Here is a 22300-nt window from a genome sequence, read left to right as displayed (position 1 = left end):
GGTAAAATTCTACAAAATGTATGTTGTGTTCAACAGAAGTCATGCAGGTTTGGACCACATGGGAGGAGGAAATGATGACAGAACTTATACATTCTACTTTAAAATCAGTGCTTTGCAGTTTGTTGCATTTGTTGTGAGCTTATTAATATCTATCATTGTATTCTATTTTATTTATTTACTTACTCATCAAAACATTCCTGTGGGAACTAGTGGACCGTATTTGTCCAGGGCTGCATTCTAGCCCCAGTCCAACCCATGAGGGCGAGTAAATGATCCGGACGGGTTCAGATCTGCAGGTCACTAGCGGCTCGTCTGCTGCCACTAGTTAGTGATGCTCGTTGTCTGTTGGGTGAGAAGGAAGGGTTCCCAGTGGATCCGTGCCTCCGTGAGCCGGAACTGGGCTCGGAGTCTGCGCTGTCCGAGCCGGTCCCGTCCGCCGCCACGGGGGATCCAGTCTGGCTGCAGGGGTTATTGTTGGAATTGCTGTTGTGCTCCAGCAGACCGGGAGCGGTGTCCTTGTTCTGCAGGACCTGGATGGGCACGAACACAGATGAGGGGTTCATGAGTGCGGCCGGTCCGTTGCCCTGCTTCTCCAGTAGCGCTGTCGGGATGGTGGCTTTACGGCCCTGTGAGTTCCTCTCAGGTCCTTCCTCATCCCTCAGCGGGGGACAGTAGTCCAGAAGACCCTTCCTCAGCTTCTTGTAGGCCAGGTGCAGGATCTCCAGCAGGCTGAGGAGCAGTGAGGCAGCGGCGATGCCCTGCATGAACACCATGAAGACACTCTTCTCTGTGGGCCTCGAGACGAAGCAGTCCACCACGTTGGGACACGGCTCCCGCTCGCACTTGTACAGAGGCTGGAGCTTGGGCCCGTACAGCAGGTACTGGCCTGTCATGAAGCCCACCTCCACCACGGAGCGGGTCACCACGTGCGCCAGGTATGTGCGCAGCAGCGGGCCCCGGAGTGGAGCCTTGTTCAGCTTCCCCTGCTCCAGCTGCCTCAGCTCCCGCTCCACCCGTCGCCGATGTACGGGCCCAAGCTCTGAGGCCTCGGCCAGCTCCAGCTCGCGCCGCAGAGCCACTCGCTTGCAGTGACGCTCCTTCTCCAAGGCGCGCAGCTGATAGATTGCGTGGCCCATGTAGACGAGTGAGGGCGAGGACACGAAGATGACCTGCAGCACCCAGTAGCGGATAAGCGAGACAGGGAATGCGCGGTCGTAGCAGACGTTACGGCAGCCGGGCTGCTCCGTGTTACAGATGAAGTCAGACTGCTCGTCATTCCACACGTCCTCAGCCGCTACGCCCAGCACCAGCATGCGGAAGATGAAGAGGATGGTGAGCCAGATCTTCCCCACCATGGTGGAGTGGATGTGAACCTCCTCCAGAATCCCTCCCAGAAAGTTCCAGTCGCCCATCCTCACACGGACATCTCTGCCGCTGCAGACACATAAAGCTCTCACAATCTCATAGACCAGAAATACTAAATGAACACAAACACAAAACTAGTCACGAGGGGCTTTTTAAATAAAAGCTAAATAAATATACTTTCCATTGATGTATTTGTACAACGATTTGAAAATCTGAAAATATATATATATATATATATATATATATATATATATATATATATATATATATATATATATATATATATATATATATATAAAATATACAAATATTGATAAAATTGGCTTTTAAAGTTGTGCAAATTACATTCTTAGCAATGCATATTAATAATCAAAAATTAAGCTTTGATACCTAGGAAAATTACAACATACCTTTATGCAAAGTATTTTTTTTTTACTTTATATCATAATGATTTTTGGCATAAAAGAGAATGTTTAATGTTTACCCAAACAATGGCTATTGCTACAAATATAGCTGTGCTGCTGATGACTGCCTCTGCGCTCCAGAGACACAGATAACTCAACACTCACCATTTGAGAAAGCCGGTCCTCTAAATTATATAAAAACGCTGAATGAGGAGAAACTGTCAATCGTTTAATGGCATGATCCAAGTGCATCTAAAAATTATCTGAAAGCAGCAGCTGTATCTTTCATTCGACCGGTCGCTGTAGTTTGACGAATCTAGGTCGCTGCTAACTTTTATATCCTGGCAGAAGTAATCAATGCAATGTGTTGCTGTGGCTCTGTAACGGCCTACGGGTCAACTGGACGACGAGGAGATGGTCCTGATGTAGCGTGACAATCACATAACTTATGCCCCTGGTTTCACAGACAAGACTATCTTACTTCCAGACTACAATCCTAAATCTCTTTCAATTTAAAAAAAAAAAAAAAAAACTTGCAGATTGATCATAAAATATATTATGGCCCTTCTCGTCTTAAGATGGACACCAGGAATGTCCTTTTCTAAAAATGACTTAAATGTCCTAATTGAACTATGACCGAATACAGGTTTATACTAAACATGTGAAACCAGGTCTAGGTTTATTAACGAGGTTCTTCTGTTTCTTAAGCATATGAGTGACCAACAGCGCTGTAACTAGCTCTCCATCCGTTCATGATTATTATCCTAATTAACGATCAATCAGTCATGTCTGATTTCATACATGAACTGTTTTCAGAATCCAATCAAGGTTTTCCCTCAAGCCGGCGTCTGTCAATGTTTTTAAACCCATCATTGACCTATCGGGGCATCTCTCGTCCAATCAGGAGTCCCGTGAGGGGGTGGATGGAGCTGGGTGGTGTGCGAGCAGGTTGATTGATTTTACAGAGGCTCTTCTCTTACACGCAAGCGATGATGATCATCTAATGCTGAAGGGTCACATGGTCAGGGCTAGATTTATTTCACACGTGTGAAAGGGCACTCGTGTAGAAAACACCATAAACCATGTCCTTCCAAACCTGTAGCTTTTCCACCACACAAAAGATAACATTTTGAAAAAAAAAAAAATTATTTTGATACTCCTGCACAAATTTGCGGCATCACTGACTGATCACTGTCGGATTCTTTAGGAACTAAAAATGTTTCTACATGACATCACTGTGAAAAACCCTAAATAACCTGTATTTTAATGAGCAAAAAGCTTTGGTTTTGGAAAACCACGAGGGCGTATAAAAAGATGAAGTCACAACATGAGTCACAAGATTAATTTGTAATTATTAATCCAAACCAAAACCGAAAGCACACATTGTGCCAAATCAATCATAGTTTAGTTCTGAATTATTTAGGAATTGAGATCAGAGGATAAAGTGAAAAATTAACAACAACATACTGATGCACAAGAAATTTATTTCATTCTGAGGTTACATGTAAAAGGCCTGCAAATTTCACAATAAAACACATCTGAGACACTCATGGAAGACCGTTTTTAAATGGATGGCCATTACTGGTCAACTAAAACAAAAATCTCATACAAAAATATTGAGACGATTTTCATCTCTCTTGTAAACTAAAGCGCACAGACATCAGCGCTGACTCTCTGCAGCCGTTAACAGATGCTTGTGCTGATCTGCTCTCCTTAAAAGATATAGACAGATGGCTGTCACTCGCAGACATTCACGCAAACCACGGTTTGGAGGGGCTCTAGTGCCCCCAGGACTTGCGTCCAGCCCAGGAGCGGGAGCGGGATCGGGATCGGGATCTGGACCTGGACCTGGAGCGAGTCTGCGTCTTCTCCTCGGAGACGTCTGGACTCTCTGTGTGGAGTTGGCTGGTTTCTCGCGGGCTGCTGGACTTGGACCTGGAGCGTGACTGAGCTCCGCCCCTGCTCTTGGAGTGGGTGGGGCTTCGGCTCCGGTCACGTGCAGATGGCCTGGACCTGCGGGAGTCACATGATCATGAACAGTCAAATGCTTTATCAGGACTTTCAAGAAAAGCAGAAAAAAAATATCCAAGAAAATCCAGGGATTCTGAAGGATGTTGTTTTGATCCTCACTTAACACTTTTGTGTTCAACAGGAGAAACAAACTAGCAGACTTGGCCAGGGAATAATTCTTATTTTTGGGTGAACCAAATCTTATTAGTGACATAAATCATGTTACCATCCAAAAAAACAGGCTTTCCAGCTAATCTAAAACAACATTTACAGTCTAATAGAGCTCAATTCATTTTAGTTCAGTGTTATCAACCATAATTTTATCAAAATTTTGGTTGATAACACTGAACTAAAATGAACTGATTTCTAAACTGCAGAAAGCATGATTTCTCATGCATTCAGAAGGCATATTCATATTATATATATATATATATATATATATATATTCATTATATACAAGTGCTGGCCATATAATTAGAATATCAAAAGGTTGATTTCACTAATTCCACTGAAAATGTGAAACTTGTGTATTATATTCATTTATTTAGATATTTTAAATGTGAAAATTATAATATTACTTTAGACCAAAACAAAGGGAGGATTTTTAGGAATCTTGGCCAACTGAAAAGTATGAGCAGGTCCAGCACTCAATTGATGAGCGTGGAGTCGGTCAGTCTGTGGCACTGCTCAGGTGTTATGAGAGCCCGGGTCGCTCTGATAGTGGCCTTCAGCTCTTCTGCATTGTTGGGTCTGGCATATCGCATCTTCACAAAACCCGATAGAGAATCAGGCGAGGTCGCTAGCCAATTAAGAACAGGGATAACATGGTGCTTAAACCAGGTACTGCTAGCTTTGGCGCTGTGTGCAGGTGCCAAGTCCTGTTGGAAAATTAAATCTGCATCTCCGTAAAGTTGGTCAGCAGCAGGAAGCATGAAGTGCTCTAAAACTTTTTGTCTTTAGCCCAGGCGAGATGCTTCTGACGCTGTCTGTTGTTCAAGAGTGTCTTGACACAAGGTATGTGACAGCTGAAACGTATTGTACACGTCTGTGTGTAGTGGTTCTTGAAGCACAGACTCCAGCTGCAGTATACTCTTTGTGAATCTCCCCCACATTTTTGAAAGGGTTTTGTTTCACAATCCTGTCAATGGTCGTCTTTTGGACAACTTTCAAGTCAGCATTCTTCCCCATGGTTGTGTAGCCTACAGAACTAGACAGAGAGCATTTAAAGGCCTTTGCAGGTGTTTTGAGTTAATTAGCTGATTAGAGAGGCACCGGGTGTCTTCAATATTCAACCTTTTCACAATATTCAAATTTTCTGAGATAATAAATATGGTGTTTTCATTAGTTGTCAGTTATACATAAGTATTTCATAAGTGCCCATCCAGCCAATCCAACTCGAGAGAAGGGCTTCTAGAAGCGTGGGGTGAAATTTCTCCAGATTACCTCAACAAATTAACAGCTAGAATGCCAGAGGTCTGCAATGCTGTAATTGCTGCAAACGGAGGATTCTTTGACAAAAGCAAAGTTTGAAGGAAAAAAATTATTACTACAAATCATTATTTCTAACCTTGTCAAAGTCTTGACTATATTTTCTATTAATTTTACAACTCACTGTGGTAAATAAAAGTGTGATTTTTTTCATGGAAATCAAACCAAACTTTTGAACGGTACTGTGTGTGTCATACATATATATATATACACACACACACACACACACACACACAGTATGTGATTACGGTGTTGTTTCTGAAGATGATTATCATCATCATCATCATCATTAAGCTAGAATTATTATCCAATATTAGGGCTTATTTGGTTAATTTGATTTATTTTCAGCATTTTTACAGTTGTGCGTTTTAACCAATCACACGCGATTATATTGAGTTTATGAATGCAGCATCCAAAGAAAGGTGTTAAACCACCAGAGTTTTGTTGTTCAGTGTGTGCTTTCTCTTCTGCCCATCATAAAGTAATAAAAACATAAGTTGCTATGAACCGTGGGTTCACTCTCTGGTCTTGAAACCAAGTAAATAAATAACGGTAACAGGTTTCTGCGATCTCACAGGCTGATAATAGGATGATCTGAGCATGGAGTCTCTTGCACAGCACTAACGAGTATCATGAGCGAGTATGAACGAATGTGAACCACGATGAGAGAAATGTCAGAAAATATATGTTTTTGGAAGTTTTTTTAAATAACATAAAATAACAGCAAGTAGTAAGTGAGTGTCCTGTATTGTCCGTGTAAAGCTGCGATCAGTAAAGTCTCACGTACCGGTCATGTTCTGGGCTGCGTCTGCGGTGTGTTCTTCCTCTGGACCTGCAGAGAAAAGCACAAGGTCAGTGTCCTGCTCCACAGACTCAGAAATGCCGTGACGCTCACTTGCTCACTCTCTAGGGCTCTGCGACCGACGACGGCGTCTGTCATAGGACGGGCTGCGTGATCTGCGTCTGTCACGGCTGCGCGAGCGTCTGCGTCGATCGTAGTCCTCATATCGTGAGCTGCGAGGAGACTGACGCTCCTTGGCTTTCATCTGCCCCGGCGCTGACAAACACAAGACAGTCACAACCAGAAACCCACAAATGATGTACTTTCTGGAGTAAGATGTTGACCAGCAGATGATGCTGTACACTTCAGATCATTACACACACTTTAGACTGAAATAATGAAATTATCATTCATAAGACTGGAAAGTTTGAAGCGATTCACAAGTCTGTTCACAGCGAGCTGTGTTTACATTAATCTGAGTCTGGGTGAACTTCTCTTCTTCAACATCGGAGTGTGTGATAAAAGAGTAGAGCGCCATCTGCTCTTCAACCATACGTTAGTAAATTTTACTGATATTTAAATGAGTATATAATTTAGGTTACTTAAAACATGACAATTCTTGATTTTAAGCAAATTTATTAGTGTAATGGCTTGTCCACTCAGGCACTTTGACAGATGTGTGTGTCTCAGCACAAAACATTTTCGGCCATTTCCTTATCTGTAAATGTAACATATTTGTGAAAGCATTTCCATTTTTATCATAAAGGTTTGTCCTGTTGGTAAATTTTACTGAATGAGCGCAGGTGTGGCTGACTGAACAACAAAGAGAGGAGACAAAAACACTATACTGCCAAAAGTATTCGCTCACCTGCCTTGACTAGCATATGAACTTAAGTGACATCCCATTCCTAATCTATAGGGGTCAATATGACGCCGGTGCAGCCTTTGCAGCTATAACAGCTTCAACTCTTCTGGGAGGGCTGTCCACACGGTTTAGGAGTGTGTTTATGGGAATCTTTGACCATTCTTCAAGAAGCGCATTTTGGCTCTCAGTCTCCGCTGTAATTCATCTCAAAGGCCTTCTATCAGGTTGAGCTCCGGACTCTGTGCAGGCCAGTCAAGTTCATGTATTGGTTGTCCTGAAGTATTCAGAGTTCCTTTCACTGGAAATAGAGCCAAGCCTAGCTCCTGAAAAACAACCCCACACCATAATCCCCCCTCCATCATATTTACACTTGGCACAATGCAGTCAGTAGCGTTCTCCTACAACCGCCAAACCAAGACTCATCCATAAGTTTGCCAGACAGAGAAGTGTGATTCGTCACACCAGAGAACGTGTCTCCACTGCTCTAGAGTCCAGTGGCGGTGTTCTTCACATCACTGCATCCGATGCTTTGCATTGTACTCGGTGATGTATTGGATGCAGCTCCTCGGCCATGGACACCCATTCCATGAAGCTCTCTGCGCCCTGTTCTTAAACTAATCTGAAGGTCACATGATGTTTGGAGGTCTGTAACGATTGAAGTTGGCGACCTCTTTGCACTATTCACCTCAGCATCCGCTGACCCCGCTCCGTCAGTTTATGGCCTACCACTTCATGACTGAGTTGCTGTGGAATATTTCATGACTAGATTTGTTGCACAGGTGGCATCCTATCACAGTTCCATGCTGGAATTCACTGAGCTCCTGAAAGCAACCCATTCTTTCACAAATATATGTAAAAACACTCTGCATGTCTAGGTGCTTGATTTTGAAGTGAGTAGAACACCTGCTTTCAGATTATTTGAATGGGTGAGCAAATACTTTTGGCAATATAGTGCATCTGTTGTTGAACATAATATTAAGGTTTAAAAATCAAAACAGTGTACATATTTTAAGAGTAGAAACTGTAACTAGATCCTGCATCGATTCATCGTCACAGCTCGTTTTTTTCAAATACAAAACTCAGACGGCTCACACTCACTCTTGCGGTCTCCCTGAGCAAACTGGATCTCGATCTGACGGCCACAGACCCACTTCCTGTCCAGATTGAGCAGAGCGTCCTCCGCGTCCCGGACATCCTCGAACCAGCTGCGCTGTTAAGGCTTCAAACGAATGGCTTTGTCTCACATGCAGAGACAGACACACACACAGCCAGCCAAATACACACACACACTAATAGGGCTGGGTAAAAAAATATTGATCTCTTTGATTTTAATCGATTCTCATTTTTACGAAATGATGTTGACTCTTAAATGCCAAGAACTGATTAGTCAGGCCTGTTCTCAGTTAAGGGCAGACTCTGCAGAAAAAAACTAAACCAAAAAAAGCTTTTTGATTTATCATGAAGTGTTTTTTTGTAGGCCACTGGAAAGGAAACACCTAAAAAGACACTTAAATAAGGTGCTATGAAAGAAACATTTGTCTCAGACTTCAATAACAATAAATCATTTTAAAGGCGGTTTTCTCAAAGTGAGATATTAATCTGTACTTCAACGGCACTTAAATATGACTGATGGAGTAAGAAGAATTACATTCCTCTGTAAAAACATTTGACTCTAATGTGCCAAAGAAAAAAAGATAACTGAACTCAATTGAAACTGACTTTAATTCAAGTGTTTAGATTTTTGTACGAAAAATTTTGCAGTATTCAAGCAATAAGTGCTGTTTTTGCGGTTTAATGTGGAGTGACAAATTCTGTTTCGGTTAGTCCTTCAACAATGCATAAGCATAAGTTTCTTGGGTGGTTGTTCTGCACGCTTGATAAACAAACTTCAGCTAGTCCAAAACATAGCAGTAGAGTCCTTACTAGAACTAGGAAGTATGATCATATTAGCCCGGTTCTGTCAACACTGCACTGGCTCCCTATCAAACATCGAATAGATTTTTAAAATATTATTAATTACCTATAAAGCCCTGAATGGTTTAGCTCCTCAATATTTGAGCGAGCTCTTATCACATTATAGTCCTGCACGTCCGCTGCGTTCTCAAAACTCTGGCCATTTGATAATACCTAGAATATCAAAATCAACTGCGGGCGGCAGATCCTTTTCCTATCTAGCACCTAAATTCTGGAACAATCTCCCTAACTCTGTTCGGGAAGCAGACACACTCTGCCAGTTTAAATCTAGATTAAAGACACATCTTTTTAACGTAGCCTACACATAACACACTAATACACTTATTATTCAAATCTGTTAAAGCATTTTTAGGCTGCATTACTTAGATTTGCTGGAACCGGGAACACTACTCCTAAAATACGATGTACTTGTGACATCGTAAAAAGAATGGCATCTACGCTAATATTAGTCCTGTCTCTTTCTCAATCTGTTTTCACAGTTTGTATCCAGACTAGATGGTGGATCAGCACCCAGAGATTATGTTCATCAGCGACCAGAACACCTAGATGCGCCCGTCAACAGATCACCAGATCCTGATGCACACACACACTAAGTTTTTTTTCTTCATTCTGTATGGATGGGGTTTTGGTTCTTCTGTCTTCTTTGTTGGGGACACTTAACTTCTAGTGATTATCAGTGAATTGATTCCAGAGACCGTCTCTGCATTTAATAATAAATAGTTCACTCTCTTCATTATACATCCCCGTCATTGTATTCTTTATTTTATTCTGTACAGTGCTTTGATACAACCTGTGTTGATAAAAGTGCTATATAAATAAAAATTATTGATTTAGACAAAATTTCTTTGAGAGATTCCTAAAGTATGTGTTTTCTCTTTTATGACAACAGGTGGTCTAATAAATTAAGCACTGTTTCCATAACATTCAATAAGTTTGTCTGAAGGACATCGAACAAAAGACTTTGTTTTAGTAGTTGTATAGCCTACAAATCACTTTTAACCTTCGATATTACAGTAATGTACTACCAACTGGCTATCATGCATATTTTAGAGATAATTTAGCATGAATTGCACCTGATGTGTATCAATAAAGAATTAAACTAAATTAATTGGTAACTGAATGAAATCACAGCTTGTGAATGAGAATCAAACTGAAATGTTCAGACCCAGCCCTACAAATGAACACAGGCTTGTGTCTTGAATCAGAGGATACTGGAGTTACCTTAACCTTCATCTTTAAGTTCTTTAAAACGCCGCTGCCGCTCGTCTCAGCCCATAATGCCTCTGTCTCTCGGAGCTTTAAACTCTTTGGTTTCTTTCTCTGTCTTGACTTTAGTCCTACTCTACTTGGCTCTGTACCTGTGTCTTTGTGCCGGGCTTCACCAGGGGCCTCCGCTACAAAGTCTGGGCAACAACAGAGAGATATGGATTAAGAGCTGCGGTCAAAGGATATTGAATGTAGGCGAATCCTCGCGGCCGGCGTGAGTAGAAGTCCAGGGGGATGTAGACGTCTGCGACGGGCCCGTATCGGCCAAACTCTCTGCGCAGATCCTCTGGCCTGAACCAGAAATAACATCTCGGGGTCACCAAACCAACCCACGCTGCTGGTTTACTCAGGAGGAGAGGTTTGAAGAGCATAGAGAACGTTCTGCTGAATCTGAGCTCAAACTGATGGTAGCCAGTCAGCAATAAGAGTCAAGGAAAGCATATCAAGCAACGCAGAATGAAACCCTGTGGCTCCTGAGGATATTATATCTAGGTCTTATGAAGCAAAGTGATGATTATTTACGACATTATAACTCTAATCCAGAGACCCAGACATAAGATTATCTAAATGAAAAGAGTACACTAATAAAGTGCTCCATTTTCGCCCACCGATTTTGTACTTTGTATGCTAAAAGTGATTTTAAGTACTTAAGATTACCTAAACTGCATATTTATCATACTGTATCTGTATTTAAAAATGTATTTACCACCTGTAGTACACTTAAACCCATTTTTTGTATACTACAAGTGGTTACTAAATTTGTTAAATCCAGAGCTAATGTGTTAAAAGCGTATTTTAGTTCATATATTTTGTCCCAAAATAGTTGAGTACACTTAGTTGTTCACATTTTAAGTATGAAGTAGTATATTAAAGTACAAAACCAAATAGAGCACTTTAAGTACATGATGGAAGTGTACTTTTTTTCTTTGAATCTTATAGTTTATGTAAAAATACTGAAAAAAAGACCACTTTATATGCTTCAAATATCACATTTTATTTGACTCTGCATTGCAGTAAATGTTGTAAATAATGTTTGTTTATTCACTTCATAAAACCTCAGTGGATCTTCAGGAAACACAGGGATTTGTCTTGGATCGCCTGACATGGATTTCTGGCTCTCAAAACTGTATATAAATTTACACAGAAATGAAACTGAAACTAACATTTACTGATTGTTTTGCTCAATTCATTGCACTTTTCTTTTCCAGAAAAAAAGGAATTTCTGCTCTTATCTTCATTATGCCTCAATGCGTTCCAGAATATTCCTTTAAAACCTGATTTAATCAAAAGTCTTCAAGATATAAAGTAAACATTATTGTCATTATCTTGTCCTTTTATGTGTTATAGTAATACTGCTTCATGGATCAATCTTTCTACAACTTTTATTGCTGCAGAGGAACCAGTGACTATGTGCAAAAAAACCAAACAAAAACAAGCTTAATATCAGAACATCTGATAAATCCGCATACTTTGGTTTCTGAAATGCAACGAGCATATAATGATTACTTTAACAGCTCATGAGTCGAGAAAATAACTATTTTGTAAAAAACAAAAAGAGTAAAACATAAATAATTAAATAGTGATAGTGATGATGATGATGATGATGATAACAAAACGACGCGCGTGAGCTGCGCGCGCGAACCACATTAACCCATTCAAAACATGCAATGTTAGGCATCGGAAATGCTGTATTATAACAGACAGAATAAACATACCTGCTAAGAGATATCAGCTTAATTAACTACAAATATAAGAGATATGTGAGCTCGTATGGAAGCGTGAATGAATAAAGTTTGACTTACCGGGACTCGTCGGAAATATTGCGGACGAACAGAGAGCTGTTCGGCGGTCTCATGTAACGAGACATTATAATTCGAATTAAAGTCTCTTATGTTCGTTAACACTGATTATGAATGACTTTTAAGAATGATTCCTATCTGAAATCTTCCTCGCTCCACGCGGTTCTGTGTCGCTTTTTCTTCGGCGGCATCAAAGCGTTCCTCAGAAGCAGCGCCGCCTAGAGACGCGCTCCAGAACTGCACTGCACGCCTTAAAGGGACAGTTCACCCAAAATGGCAGATCCTGTCATTCATTACTTACACTCATGTTGCTTAAATCAGCGTGAAAGACATCATTAAAACAGTCTTTTTCAGGGCATGGTTCGTCTCGGTACAGTTCACCTTGGAGAGTTTTGTCTGGGTTCAGCACATGGTACCCGGTAATTTATTAAGTACCCACATTTATTAAGTAAGAAGTGAAAATACACCTAATGGAAACACATCTAATATATTTATTGCAACAAAGTTTATACGCTCACATGAGGTGGTTTTTCAGGCAATTTGAACGAGGAATATTTTGTATTTACAGGTCATATGGCATATGTTAAGAGCCATATTATCATACAATCTGATTTTGCTGTGATTGGAATTGAACTGGAAATTAAGTGCTGGTTTGGTCTGGTCAGACTGAGCCTGGTTTCTTTTCTGCATTCTGCATTCTCTGGCTTGCTTGGTCGGGGACACTTAATTTCTATTGATTATCATTGATTTGATTACACATATACTACTTCAACTGATCTCACAGCGTCTCTGAATTCAGTAATGAAATGCCTTTAGCTGTAGATTGAGTGTTTAATCTTATCATTATACATTACTTACACTTTATTCTCCTGTTTGATACTCTTCAGTGTTTTGACACAGTGTGTACTGTTAAAAGTGGTATATAAATAAAAGTAATTGATTAATTGATAATGTAGCAGGTCACCACAAACAAATCAATGCTTGGGAAACATGTCACAGCACCTGAGAACCAGCTTCATCATCACTGTGTTTGTAGTTAGTGCCACTAACCAGACTCAACACAGAACTGAAGTTAAAGCCATCTATAATAATAATAATAATAATAATAGTAGTTACTGGACAAGTCATAATCTATAAATGTTTATTAAATTATTTTAAACTACAGAATCTTGCTATATATAGTCTGATGTCATTATTTTTATCACAAGAAGATTGTTTTTAATAAATATTTCCTCAGTAATTTATTGTAAAAGCTTAAATTTCTTCAGTTCTTAAACTCGTCTGCTCCTCCTGATGAGAGTAGCGCTTCCGGCAGAGAACGTCTAAAGACACAAACAGAAATATTATATAACTATTAGCAGAGATATACTGTATGGGTTTCCATGAAAAGATATAAGGTTCTCTGACCTCGATCATCTCCTCGCCCTGGATCTCTCTCACGTGTGTGAACTTCTCAGATTCGATCACAATCTTCCCGTCGATGAGTCGAGCTGTGGCCTGAAACACACACAGCTCAAAATTGTGCTCAGGAGAGATTAGATTAGATTCAACCTTATTGTCATTTTGCAGTGTACAAGCACAGAGCCAATGAAAGGCAGTTAGCATCTAACCAGGAGTAAAAAAAAAAACTATTATATAAATATAAAATATGTGTATAAATTAAGCTTTAGTACATAGTACAAGTTATAAGGTAGAAGGGCAGAGATCAGCTCAATGCAAATGAATGAAGCGGCATGAAAGGCGTACACACAGAAGGTGCATTATATGGTGAGGTATGTAAATAAATAGCAAATGTTCATATGGCCAATGACCATAGCGTTACTTCAGGAGGTAAAAATGTGCAAAATATCAGAGAAATGTGCAAAATACAGAGAAATGTGCAAAATACAGAGGGAATAATAGGAACACTGTAAGCGTGGAGTGGAGATGTTATTGTAGTGCAGTTGTAACAAGATGTAATGTTCAGTTTACAAACTGCCCCACATTTACAACAAACGTAAGGGTTTCATGTTTTGTGCAGTAGAAAAAGAGAAAAAATATATAAATAAATAATATAAAATTTGCGTCAAAGTGCCCCTATTATGCCATTTTTAAGCCTGCTAATGTTGTTTTGTGAGTCTCCTGCAATACGTTTACATGCATGCAAGGTTAATATAACGCTTTTGTATTCTCTAAATATGTGTTTAACATCACCTAATTTTCCAGTGATTCGTTCGAAGCAGTTTTAGATTCACCCTGTCCTAAATAGTATTGAAAATGACCAACTTCACATAGAATTTAGGACAAGTAGTTGGGAATAGTTGGCACATTGAGGTCTTTCTGAACCCCTCCTTTCCGTGAGAGTACTCCGCTCTGATTGGTCCGATGGCGCAGTCTGTTGTGATTGGTCTACCGCGTCAGTAAAAAGACGAGTTTGTGGGCGGGGTCAACACAGGTAGAAAATCCACATTTTTTGTGAAAATGGCCGCAGCCATTTGTAAATTCTACGGGTATAGCTATTCGTATTTTTAAGAAAATACATTAAAATAACATGATTGGACACACCAATTTTCAATATCAAGCAGCAAAACGAAATGTTTTGTACAGCTAAAAATAGCTGAATGCGGATAAGACCGGAAGCTATATTAATACAATTTACAAATGGCAGCTCCCGTTTTTTGCATCAGGGAAAGCAACTAATGAACCACAAGCCTCACCAATAGACTTAAGGCCGTTAACAGCAGACACGATGACAATAAAGATTATACAAAGTCCACACCAGTCTGTTAATTCTAAATTCAAGCGCGTCTGTCGCTTTAAATTCTCAAGCGCGCGACAGATTGATTCTGATTGGCTGTTAATGTGTTTATCGTTCATCAGATGGAAAAAAAAATCGTTCTTAAAAATGATTCCAAGGATGTCGTTTCTTTGTGCCTTTATCGTTATAGTTGTGGCGTGGTCGCTGAATCTTAAACAGTGACAACGATGTTTAGAACTATATGTTTATCTGTAGCTGAAACGCTATATAAATAAAAGTGATTGGTTGATTGTCGTTAACCTTTTCGTTGTCGTGCTTGGTGTGACCGGAGCTTTACTTCCGCGTTCAGGAAAAAGGTGTAAAGGCAAATATAATTTGAACTAATGAGTCGATTGTTTATTTTGGTAGACAATGACTTTATTAACTGTGCACTTTCGAATTTTCAACTTTGCAGATCAACGGGTCTACATTCATATACAGCTAAATTATTCACTGCACGAAAGGCAATATTGGAAATGGCATTATAGGGTAGCTCCGAGGTTCCGATCCGAATAATGATTCATAAAGCGCTCTAAATCAAATGATTCACGACCCCATTGATTTGAAGATACGAAAAGCGTAGTTTCACCCGTCATATGTTTTTTTTCTCGATCTAATCTTCCTCGAATCACCTTGATCTTCTGCCCGTCCATGGTGTTGAACTCGCTCTCAGTGCCGATGGTGAAGATGTTTGTGTTGCTCCTCAGAGGAGTTTTCACACAGATGATGAACTCATCTCCGTTTTGCTGAATGGTGGTCAGAGGTTTGACTTCATTCATCATTTTGATGTAAATCGTTGGAGCGGCTGCTCATAAAACACACGAAGAACATTTACAGGAATAAACCAGAGAAAAACTACTGAAACACCGCAAAATATGATGTTCTTCCTCAGTGTTTTACATATCTAAAAATCAACAAACATTTATTAGAGAAACAACATAAGTCTTCTCTTTTGAAAAAAAAATGCCAATTTATGGAAGAAAAAAAAAACCCAATTTAAATACAAAACAAGATTATTGTTCTGATCCCCATCAGCAGATAGTTTCTTAATCAATTTTTATACAGTGAACAAGATCTTATTTTTTTGCTCCTTGAACACTAGAGGATGTTTAAAACAAGACTCTGATGAAGAACATTATTTGTGTAAAAGCAGTGACTCACAGACGGCTCTGAGGAACTCCTCTGCGTTCTCCTGCTCAAAGAGTTTCCAGCTTCCACTGAAATCCACAGCCATCCTCAAGCAGCGAACTTCAGATCTGATCCTGAGCTTCGTCACTTGTGTTTGTAATGATTTGTTTAATGAGTCTCAGGAGATCTGAGTGTTTGAGTCTCCACAGCAATGCTTCAGTCTCAGAAGAGTGTTTTTATACACAAACATTACTCTGAAACACAGCAGTGTCTGTAACACCTGAAACACTCGTCCATTAATACTCCCTGAAGACGGAGCAGATAAGACCCGAAGACATCGGTTTAGCTGCATTTGATCAAAAATACAGTAAGAATAGCTTTAAAACAGCTGTTTTCTTTGTGAATATGTGTTGAATTCATTTCTGTGATGTGTAGTTACTCCAGTCTTCAGTCTCACATGATCCTTCAGGAATCACTCTAATATACTGATTTACTGCTCAGGAAACATTTTTGATTATTATAAATGTTGAAAAAAGTTGTGCTGCACAAGATTTTACTGAAAACTGAAAACTTTTATTTGTCAGGATTCACAGATGAATAGAAAGTTCAACAGAACGGCATTTATTTGAAATAGAAATCTACTGTAACAGTGCTCACATGTCGAATTTAATGTATCATTTATGAAGAAATTAATTTTATTTCAGTATAAATATAAAAACTCTGCCCCCAACTGGTGAACAGTAGTGTAAATAAATGACAGCACAAGACTTTGGATGCTCTTCTGATTGTCTCAATAAAAACTCTCCTACAATTGAGCTTCTTCATCTACAATACATAACGCTCAGGAGTCTCTCACACACAGACATGTTCAGGGTCTGTGATGGATAAGCTCCTCGTCCTCCTCCAGAAGATGCTCTGGACCTCGATGAGGCTTCTTCTCCTCCAGAGAGAACTTGACCACGCTGGGCTTACGTCTGATGCTCTCATCTCCAGCACTGACACGCTCAGAGAAGAAGAAGGAGCCGGATCTGAGACGCTCTCCTGACTCCAGCTTTCTCACCGGAGGAGCAGGAACCGTCAGAAAGTGGCTCATCTGTGAGTGTGACACACACACACACACACACACACACACACACACATACTTGATGATCTTAATTTAAATTTGAAACATTAATTAAAGTGCAATATTATTTTTTTAGTGCAGCCTCATTTTAAAACAAAACTGTTGAAATCAGTTGAAACAAAAAATAATGCAATAATTTATAGTAAATACTACAGTTTTTTTAAATCATAGTATAGTGAAATATTTGAACTGAAGTAGTTGTGGTAATGTTATAGTTGATGGTGTAATATGAGAAGTACAGTAAAATATTTCCTGGTTGTTGTGTTCTTGTGTCACTCACCCGTCTCTCCATCTCCTCGCGCTGCTTCTTAAGACGTGTCTCGCTCCAGTCGTCCTCGGCGTCGGGCATCAGTGTGTGACGGCTGTATGAGCGCAACTAACCCACACACACACACACACACACACACACACACACACAATAATAATAATTCAACAATAAACTCACCACAGAACTACAATACACTCTCCAAAATTCACAGGCTAGGGAACACAATGAGTTCAGTTGCCAACACTTTCTGCACTATTTTTCTGTTTTTGTTTGTGTTCTCTGTGTGTGTGTGTGTGTGTGTGTGTGTATGTGAGTGTGTGTGTGTGTGTCTCACTCTTTGTCGTGTCTTCTGCAGGTTTGCTCGCAGAATCTTTCTGATTTCTTCTTCTCGTTCTTTAGAGATGTTGAGTGTTTTTCGGCTGCGCTGCCGTCTACACACACACACACACACACACACACACACACACACACACACACACACACACACACACACATAAATACATGAGATGCAGTACATGAGTGTGGTTCATGTGGGCACAAATGTTTTTAATGACATGGGTATAAAGTGTGGGTGGAGTCATTGTCCTGCTGATGACCCATGACCTCTTGTGGAGATGCAGCTTCCTGACACTGGCCACTATGTTACGCCCTAGAATTATTTGGTAATCGTTAGATTTCATGAATTTTTTTATGTTTCCTGTAAAGTTAGGGTTAGGTATAGGGGGACAGAAAAATTACACCTATGGAGAGATGCCATAAACACTACATTTGTGTGTGTGTGTCTCACGGTGCTGCTGCAGTCACTCCTGTGTGTGTGTGTGTGTGTGTGTGTCTCACTTTGCTGCTGCAGTCACTCCTGTGTGTGTATGTGTGTGTGTGTGTGTGTGTGTGTGTCTCACGGTGCTGCTGCAGTCACTCCTGTGTGTGTGTGTGTGTGTGTGTGTGTCTCACGGTGCTGCTGCAGTCACTCCTGTGTGTGTGTGTGTGTGTGTGTGTGTGTGTGTGTGTCTCACGGTGCTGCTGCAGTCACTCCTGTGTGTGTATGTGTGTGTGTGTGTGTGTCTCACGGTGCTGCTGCAGTCACTCCTGTGTGTGTATGTGTGTGTGTGTGTGTGTGTGTGTCTCACGGTGCTGCTGCAGTCACTCCTGTGTGTGTGTGTGTGTGTGTGTGTCTCACGGTGCTGCTGCAGTCACTGTGCTCAGGTTGCTTGAGCTGTTACTCTCCAGCAGCATCATGGCCTGTTTGAGCTCCATCTTGTTGTAGAAGGAGACGAGCTGTGGCTCCTGCGATCGTTCACCACCGATCAGACAGCGCTTGATGTATCGCTTATTAAAGCGGTTCAGCCTGCAGGTAAACAACAGCAATTAACACATCATTCCAACCCACCTGAGAAGAGTTATACTGAAAAGTAGATTCTAAAATAGGAATGATCTTTTAGCTGAAAACCAAAAATAGAAATGAAGGGAAATTAGGAAGTTTGATTGATGTTTTTAAACAGTCATGATTATATGATAATTAAGCTCAGACATCTCAGCTTAGAATGATTAAAATAGCATTTTATTTTGAAATCAAACACTTTTATTCCAGACTACCCCGTAACCCATGTCTTTTTGAAAGTGCACTGGAACGGCAGTCAAACCCATGACTTATGACGCGTAAACACGTACTAGATCGACGTACTCCCAGTTCATAGCTCTGAGAACACATCACCCATGAAAAAGCATTCTCTGTTTCCCTCAAAGAAAAAGGAAAGCACCTTTGGTGAAACAAATGACTGTAAATGAGCAGAAGTCCCATACAGTCCACACTGGTTTGTTTACATCTAGCTTCACGTAGTTTGACAGGACTTGCCTGGAATGCTACAAAGTCTTGAGTTGTGGTTTAAGTGCTTGGAATACAGAACTAATTTAAAAACTATACTTTGGCCATTTCATATTGTCATATTGATCACAATATTTTTTGAAATATCGCAATATTGATAATATCGTTTCGTCCCTAGTATCATGGGTTAGGGGAGTAAAGGATGATGGGATTTCTGGCTCTGAAACGCACTTGTCTCTCCAGTGATGATGACCGTAGTGTCCACACACACCCTCGATTCCAGCCAGAAGATGCTCTAGAAACTACAGAGAGACAGAACACCATCAGCCGTCAGACAGCAGAGATAACGCTCTCCAGTGTGCTTGAGATCATCACCTGAGTGTGAATCTCCTCATTTATTGAGCATTTGCTTTCCTTTCTCTTCTTTACAGCCAGAAGGTCAACGAGTGGCCGAATCGTCATTCCCTAAAAAAACAGGACAATACTAGATGTCTGCTACAGAAACACAATGGTCATCCTTCAGTGGATTCTCTCACCTGCACAAACACAGTGAAGAAGATGACGGTGATGATGGCCGTCAGGAACATGTCCTTCATGGGAAAGTCATCGTTGGACAGCAGAAACGCTAATGAGAAGGCGATCGCGCCCCTCAATCCCCCGTATGCCACAATAAACTGATCCTTACCGCTCAGCTTTACCATACGGTACTTATTAATGATGAATGTCAAGCCGACCACACCTGCAGGATGAACGAATAAACACACAGTCAACATGAATAACAAACAGATTCATAAACTCAACACTGGACCAGATTCACTGACAAGCTTTCAGCTGGCATTAAAAAACTACTGTCAGGATTTACTAAAGACACAAAAAGACACGGAGACAGACATTGGAGTACCTTTGGAATACCTCAAGGCTCAGTACTAGGACTGTTACTTTTCACTCTTTTACATGTTTTCACATGTCCATTTTAATTGTACAAATTAATATCTTGAGAGATTTTCAAGAAACATGGTGTTAGTATTCACTGTTATTCTGTTATTCATCTCACCTAGAACCCTGGACAGCAGACACAGGAGGATGGTGATAGTTACAAAGGTCCAGTTCCAGGCGTGTGGCCCGGCCACTGTAGACACACCCAGAAAGATGAAGATCAGTGTCTCGCTCACACTGCTCCACATCTTCAGGAAGTACTTGATGGTGGTGTAGGATTTGTGGGAAATGTTGGCCTCCACATAGGGCCGCATAACCACACCACACGCGATGAGCCTGCCAACAAACACAAGCAGGGACTTTTTCAAGAAAACTAGAACACATTACTTTTAATTTTACAAGAAAATATCTGACCTTCTTTTTCATATAAGTAACACCAGTGCAGTAAGTGTGTTGGTGATTTGGAAAACGTATGATATAGTATTATATAAAAAAAATCTCTCTAAGACCCTTCAAACGTTAATTCAAGTTTAATCTAATATTGTAATATCATAATGCATCACGTTTAAAAGCATAAGCGTCTGGGACTCACGCCATGATGCCGGACAGGTGGAAGACCTCGGCTGACAGGTAAGCCATGTAGCTGTAGAGGAAGACGAACAGGGGCTCGATCACACGTGTGTGTGCCGTAAAGCGTGACGTGAAAGCCGCCAGCACTCCGTACACACCACCCACCAGAACTCCACCCAGAGCCACCACAAAAAAACACACCACGCCCAGAAACACGTCGCCCGCCGTCACCTCGCCGGTGTGAGCAAACTCCTCAAACAGGTGATACAGGACCTGAAGGAAACACACAGAAACATCAACAACCACCTCGCTCTAAGTCTACACCTTCCATACCAGCATAATAAGCAAGGCTTTATGATTTGGTAAAAAAAAAAAATTCTATTATTCTAAAAAAAGAAAAATGTAACATTCATTGCACTCCACTGTATATATCTACTGTAAATGTATGTACATATCCATTGAACATACTCTTGTCAATTTGTCTATACATATTCTGTATATCCTGTTTATACATGCCTAACTGTAAATTTCCGTTTCATAGACAATAGCAACCTGTATATTATGCTCTTAACACATTCACCTGTAATTTAATTTATACATATTTATCTCCTGTACATATTACCTGTATGTGCACTTGTAATTTATATTTATACCTATATCCTGCACTTGCTGCTTATTGCACTCCTGGTTAGACCTAAACTGCATTTCGTTACCTTGTACTTGTACATGTGTGATGACAATAAAGTTGAATCTAATCTAATCTAATCTATCTGACCGCTATCAGTTTGTAGCATTAAATGAGGAGGTATCATATCACTCAAAAGTGAAATATGGAGTTCCTCAAGGCTCAGTGCTAGGACCGTTACTTTTCAACCTGTACATGTTACCTCTGGGAGATATTATCAGGAGTCATGGTGTTAGCTTTCACTGCTATGCTGATGATACTCAGCTCTATATTTCAGCGCAGCCTGGTGATACACACCAAATTGAGAATCTAACAGAATGCATAGTCGATATAAAAAGCTGGATGATGAGTAACTTCTTAATGTTAAATTCTGAAAAAACAGAGGTGCTAATAATTGGACCTAAAAACCCCACATATAATAATCTAGAACACAGTCTATCACTTGATGGCTGCTCTGTTAATTCTTCATCATCAGTTAGGAACCTAGGTGTGCTGTTTGACCGCAATCTTTCCTTCGAAAATCATGTTTCTAGCATCTATGTCTTTTAAATTTGCTAATTATTTGAATTATGATCATATTTAAGTAAAACATTTAGTTTTTCAGTCATTTTACAGCGCTAATGTTTTTGTATTCATAATGAATATGTACAATACACATTAAATTGTAAACATACACAGTACAAATTGTGTAGCAATATCCATCGATGCATTGTATGGGTCAAAATTATAGTTTTTTATTTTGTGCCAAAAATCATCAGGAAATTAAGTAAAGATAATTTCCTACCATGAAATTAAAAAACGTATTTTTTTATTAATAATATGCATTACTAAGAACTTCATTTGGCCAATTTTAAAGGTGAATTTCTCAATATATTTCTTTTTTTTGCAAATAGTTGTATCTCAGCCAAATATTGTCCTATCCTAACATACCATACATGAATGGAAAGATTATTTAATATGATGCACAAATCTCAAATAAATTGACTGATTATGACTGATTTAGTATCATATATTAAGTATTTGCAATGGTTTAGCAGCAT

The 22300-nt window shown here is 40.1% G+C and overlaps 4 protein-coding genes across 5 annotated transcripts in view; all 4 read right to left on the bottom strand.

The window, feature by feature from the left end:
- Positions 1-284: 284 nt before the first annotated feature.
- LOC122335170 (gap junction alpha-9 protein-like) lies at positions 285-1415 on the bottom strand. The gene has a single exon (XM_043232942.1). The coding sequence runs from the start codon at positions 1410-1412 to the stop codon at positions 285-287; it is 1128 nt and encodes a 375-aa protein (XP_043088877.1). The 5' UTR covers positions 1413-1415.
- A 1818-nt stretch (positions 1416-3233) lies between these two features.
- Positions 3234-12157, bottom strand: srsf10b (serine and arginine rich splicing factor 10b). Of its 2 annotated transcripts, none has more exons than XM_043233111.1 (6): positions 11956-12157; positions 10340-10444; positions 8012-8118; positions 6171-6324; positions 6055-6099; positions 3234-3782 (listed from the first exon to the last, which is right to left on the bottom strand). In XM_043233111.1, the coding sequence occupies exons 1-6, from the start codon at positions 12018-12020 to the stop codon at positions 3548-3550; spliced, it is 711 nt and encodes a 236-aa protein (XP_043089046.1). In that variant the 5' UTR covers positions 12021-12157; the 3' UTR covers positions 3234-3547. The 2 variants fall into 2 exon arrangements, with proteins under 2 accessions (XP_043089046.1, XP_043089047.1); XM_043233112.1 differs by having other exon boundaries at positions 8012-8115; positions 11956-12156.
- Positions 12158-13198: 1041 nt separating this feature from the next.
- On the bottom strand, positions 13199-15962 carry fabp10b (fatty acid binding protein 10b, liver basic). Its single transcript, XM_043232926.1, has 4 exons — positions 15890-15962; positions 15361-15533; positions 13360-13449; positions 13199-13274 (listed from the first exon to the last, which is right to left on the bottom strand). Exons 1-4 carry the CDS (start codon positions 15960-15962, stop codon positions 13224-13226), a joined length of 387 nt encoding a protein of 128 aa, XP_043088861.1. The 3' UTR covers positions 13199-13223.
- A 446-nt stretch (positions 15963-16408) lies between these two features.
- The window catches only part of slc9a1b (solute carrier family 9 member A1b), a 9537-nt gene continuing 3645 nt past the window's right edge, over positions 16409-22300 (bottom strand). Inside the window, exons 3-11 of the mRNA XM_043233116.1 lie at positions 20598-20848; positions 20124-20341; positions 19606-19808; positions 19445-19534; positions 19301-19371; positions 18425-18592; positions 17582-17678; positions 17260-17355; positions 16409-16949 (exon numbers count right to left, since the gene is read on the bottom strand). Of these exons, the coding sequence (XP_043089051.1) occupies positions 16725-16949; positions 17260-17355; positions 17582-17678; positions 18425-18592; positions 19301-19371; positions 19445-19534; positions 19606-19808; positions 20124-20341; positions 20598-20848 (1419 nt within the window). The 3' untranslated portion in view covers positions 16409-16724. The remainder of the gene's footprint in view (positions 16950-17259; positions 17356-17581; positions 17679-18424; positions 18593-19300; positions 19372-19444; positions 19535-19605; positions 19809-20123; positions 20342-20597; positions 20849-22300) is intronic.

This window comes from Puntigrus tetrazona, unplaced genomic scaffold, assembly GCF_018831695.1.
Source record: "Puntigrus tetrazona isolate hp1 unplaced genomic scaffold, ASM1883169v1 S000000746, whole genome shotgun sequence".
Classification (NCBI taxonomy): domain Eukaryota; kingdom Metazoa; phylum Chordata; class Actinopteri; order Cypriniformes; family Cyprinidae; genus Puntigrus; species Puntigrus tetrazona.
The sequence above is the reverse complement of the archived record's forward strand: the minus strand, read 5'-3'. Positions and strand labels throughout refer to the sequence as shown.

Coding starts and splice junctions, on each gene's coding strand:
- fabp10b (XM_043232926.1), bottom strand. CDS start 15,962: ATGGCTGTGGATTTCAGTGGAAGCTGGAAACTCTTTGAGCAGGAGAAC. Junction 15,534..15,889: donor GGAGTTCCTCAGAGCCGTCT/GTGAGTCACTGC, acceptor TTTTATGAGCAG/CCGCTCCAACGATTTACATC. Junction 13,275..13,359: donor AGGGCGAGGAGATGATCGAG/GTCAGAGAACCT, acceptor TTGTGTCTTTAG/ACGTTCTCTGCCGGAAGCGC.
- srsf10b (XM_043233111.1), bottom strand. CDS start 12,020: ATGTCTCGTTACATGAGACCGCCGAACAGCTCTCTGTTCGTCCGCAAT. Junction 6,100..6,170: donor CGGTCGCAGAGCCCTAGAGA/GTGAGCAAGTGA, acceptor TTTTCTCTGCAG/GTCCAGAGGAAGAACACACC. Junction 3,783..6,054: donor CGCAGCCCAGAACATGACCG/GTACGTGAGACT, acceptor TGACTCCCGCAG/GTCCAGGCCATCTGCACGTG.
- LOC122335170 (XM_043232942.1), bottom strand. CDS start 1,412: ATGGGCGACTGGAACTTTCTGGGAGGGATTCTGGAGGAGGTTCACATC.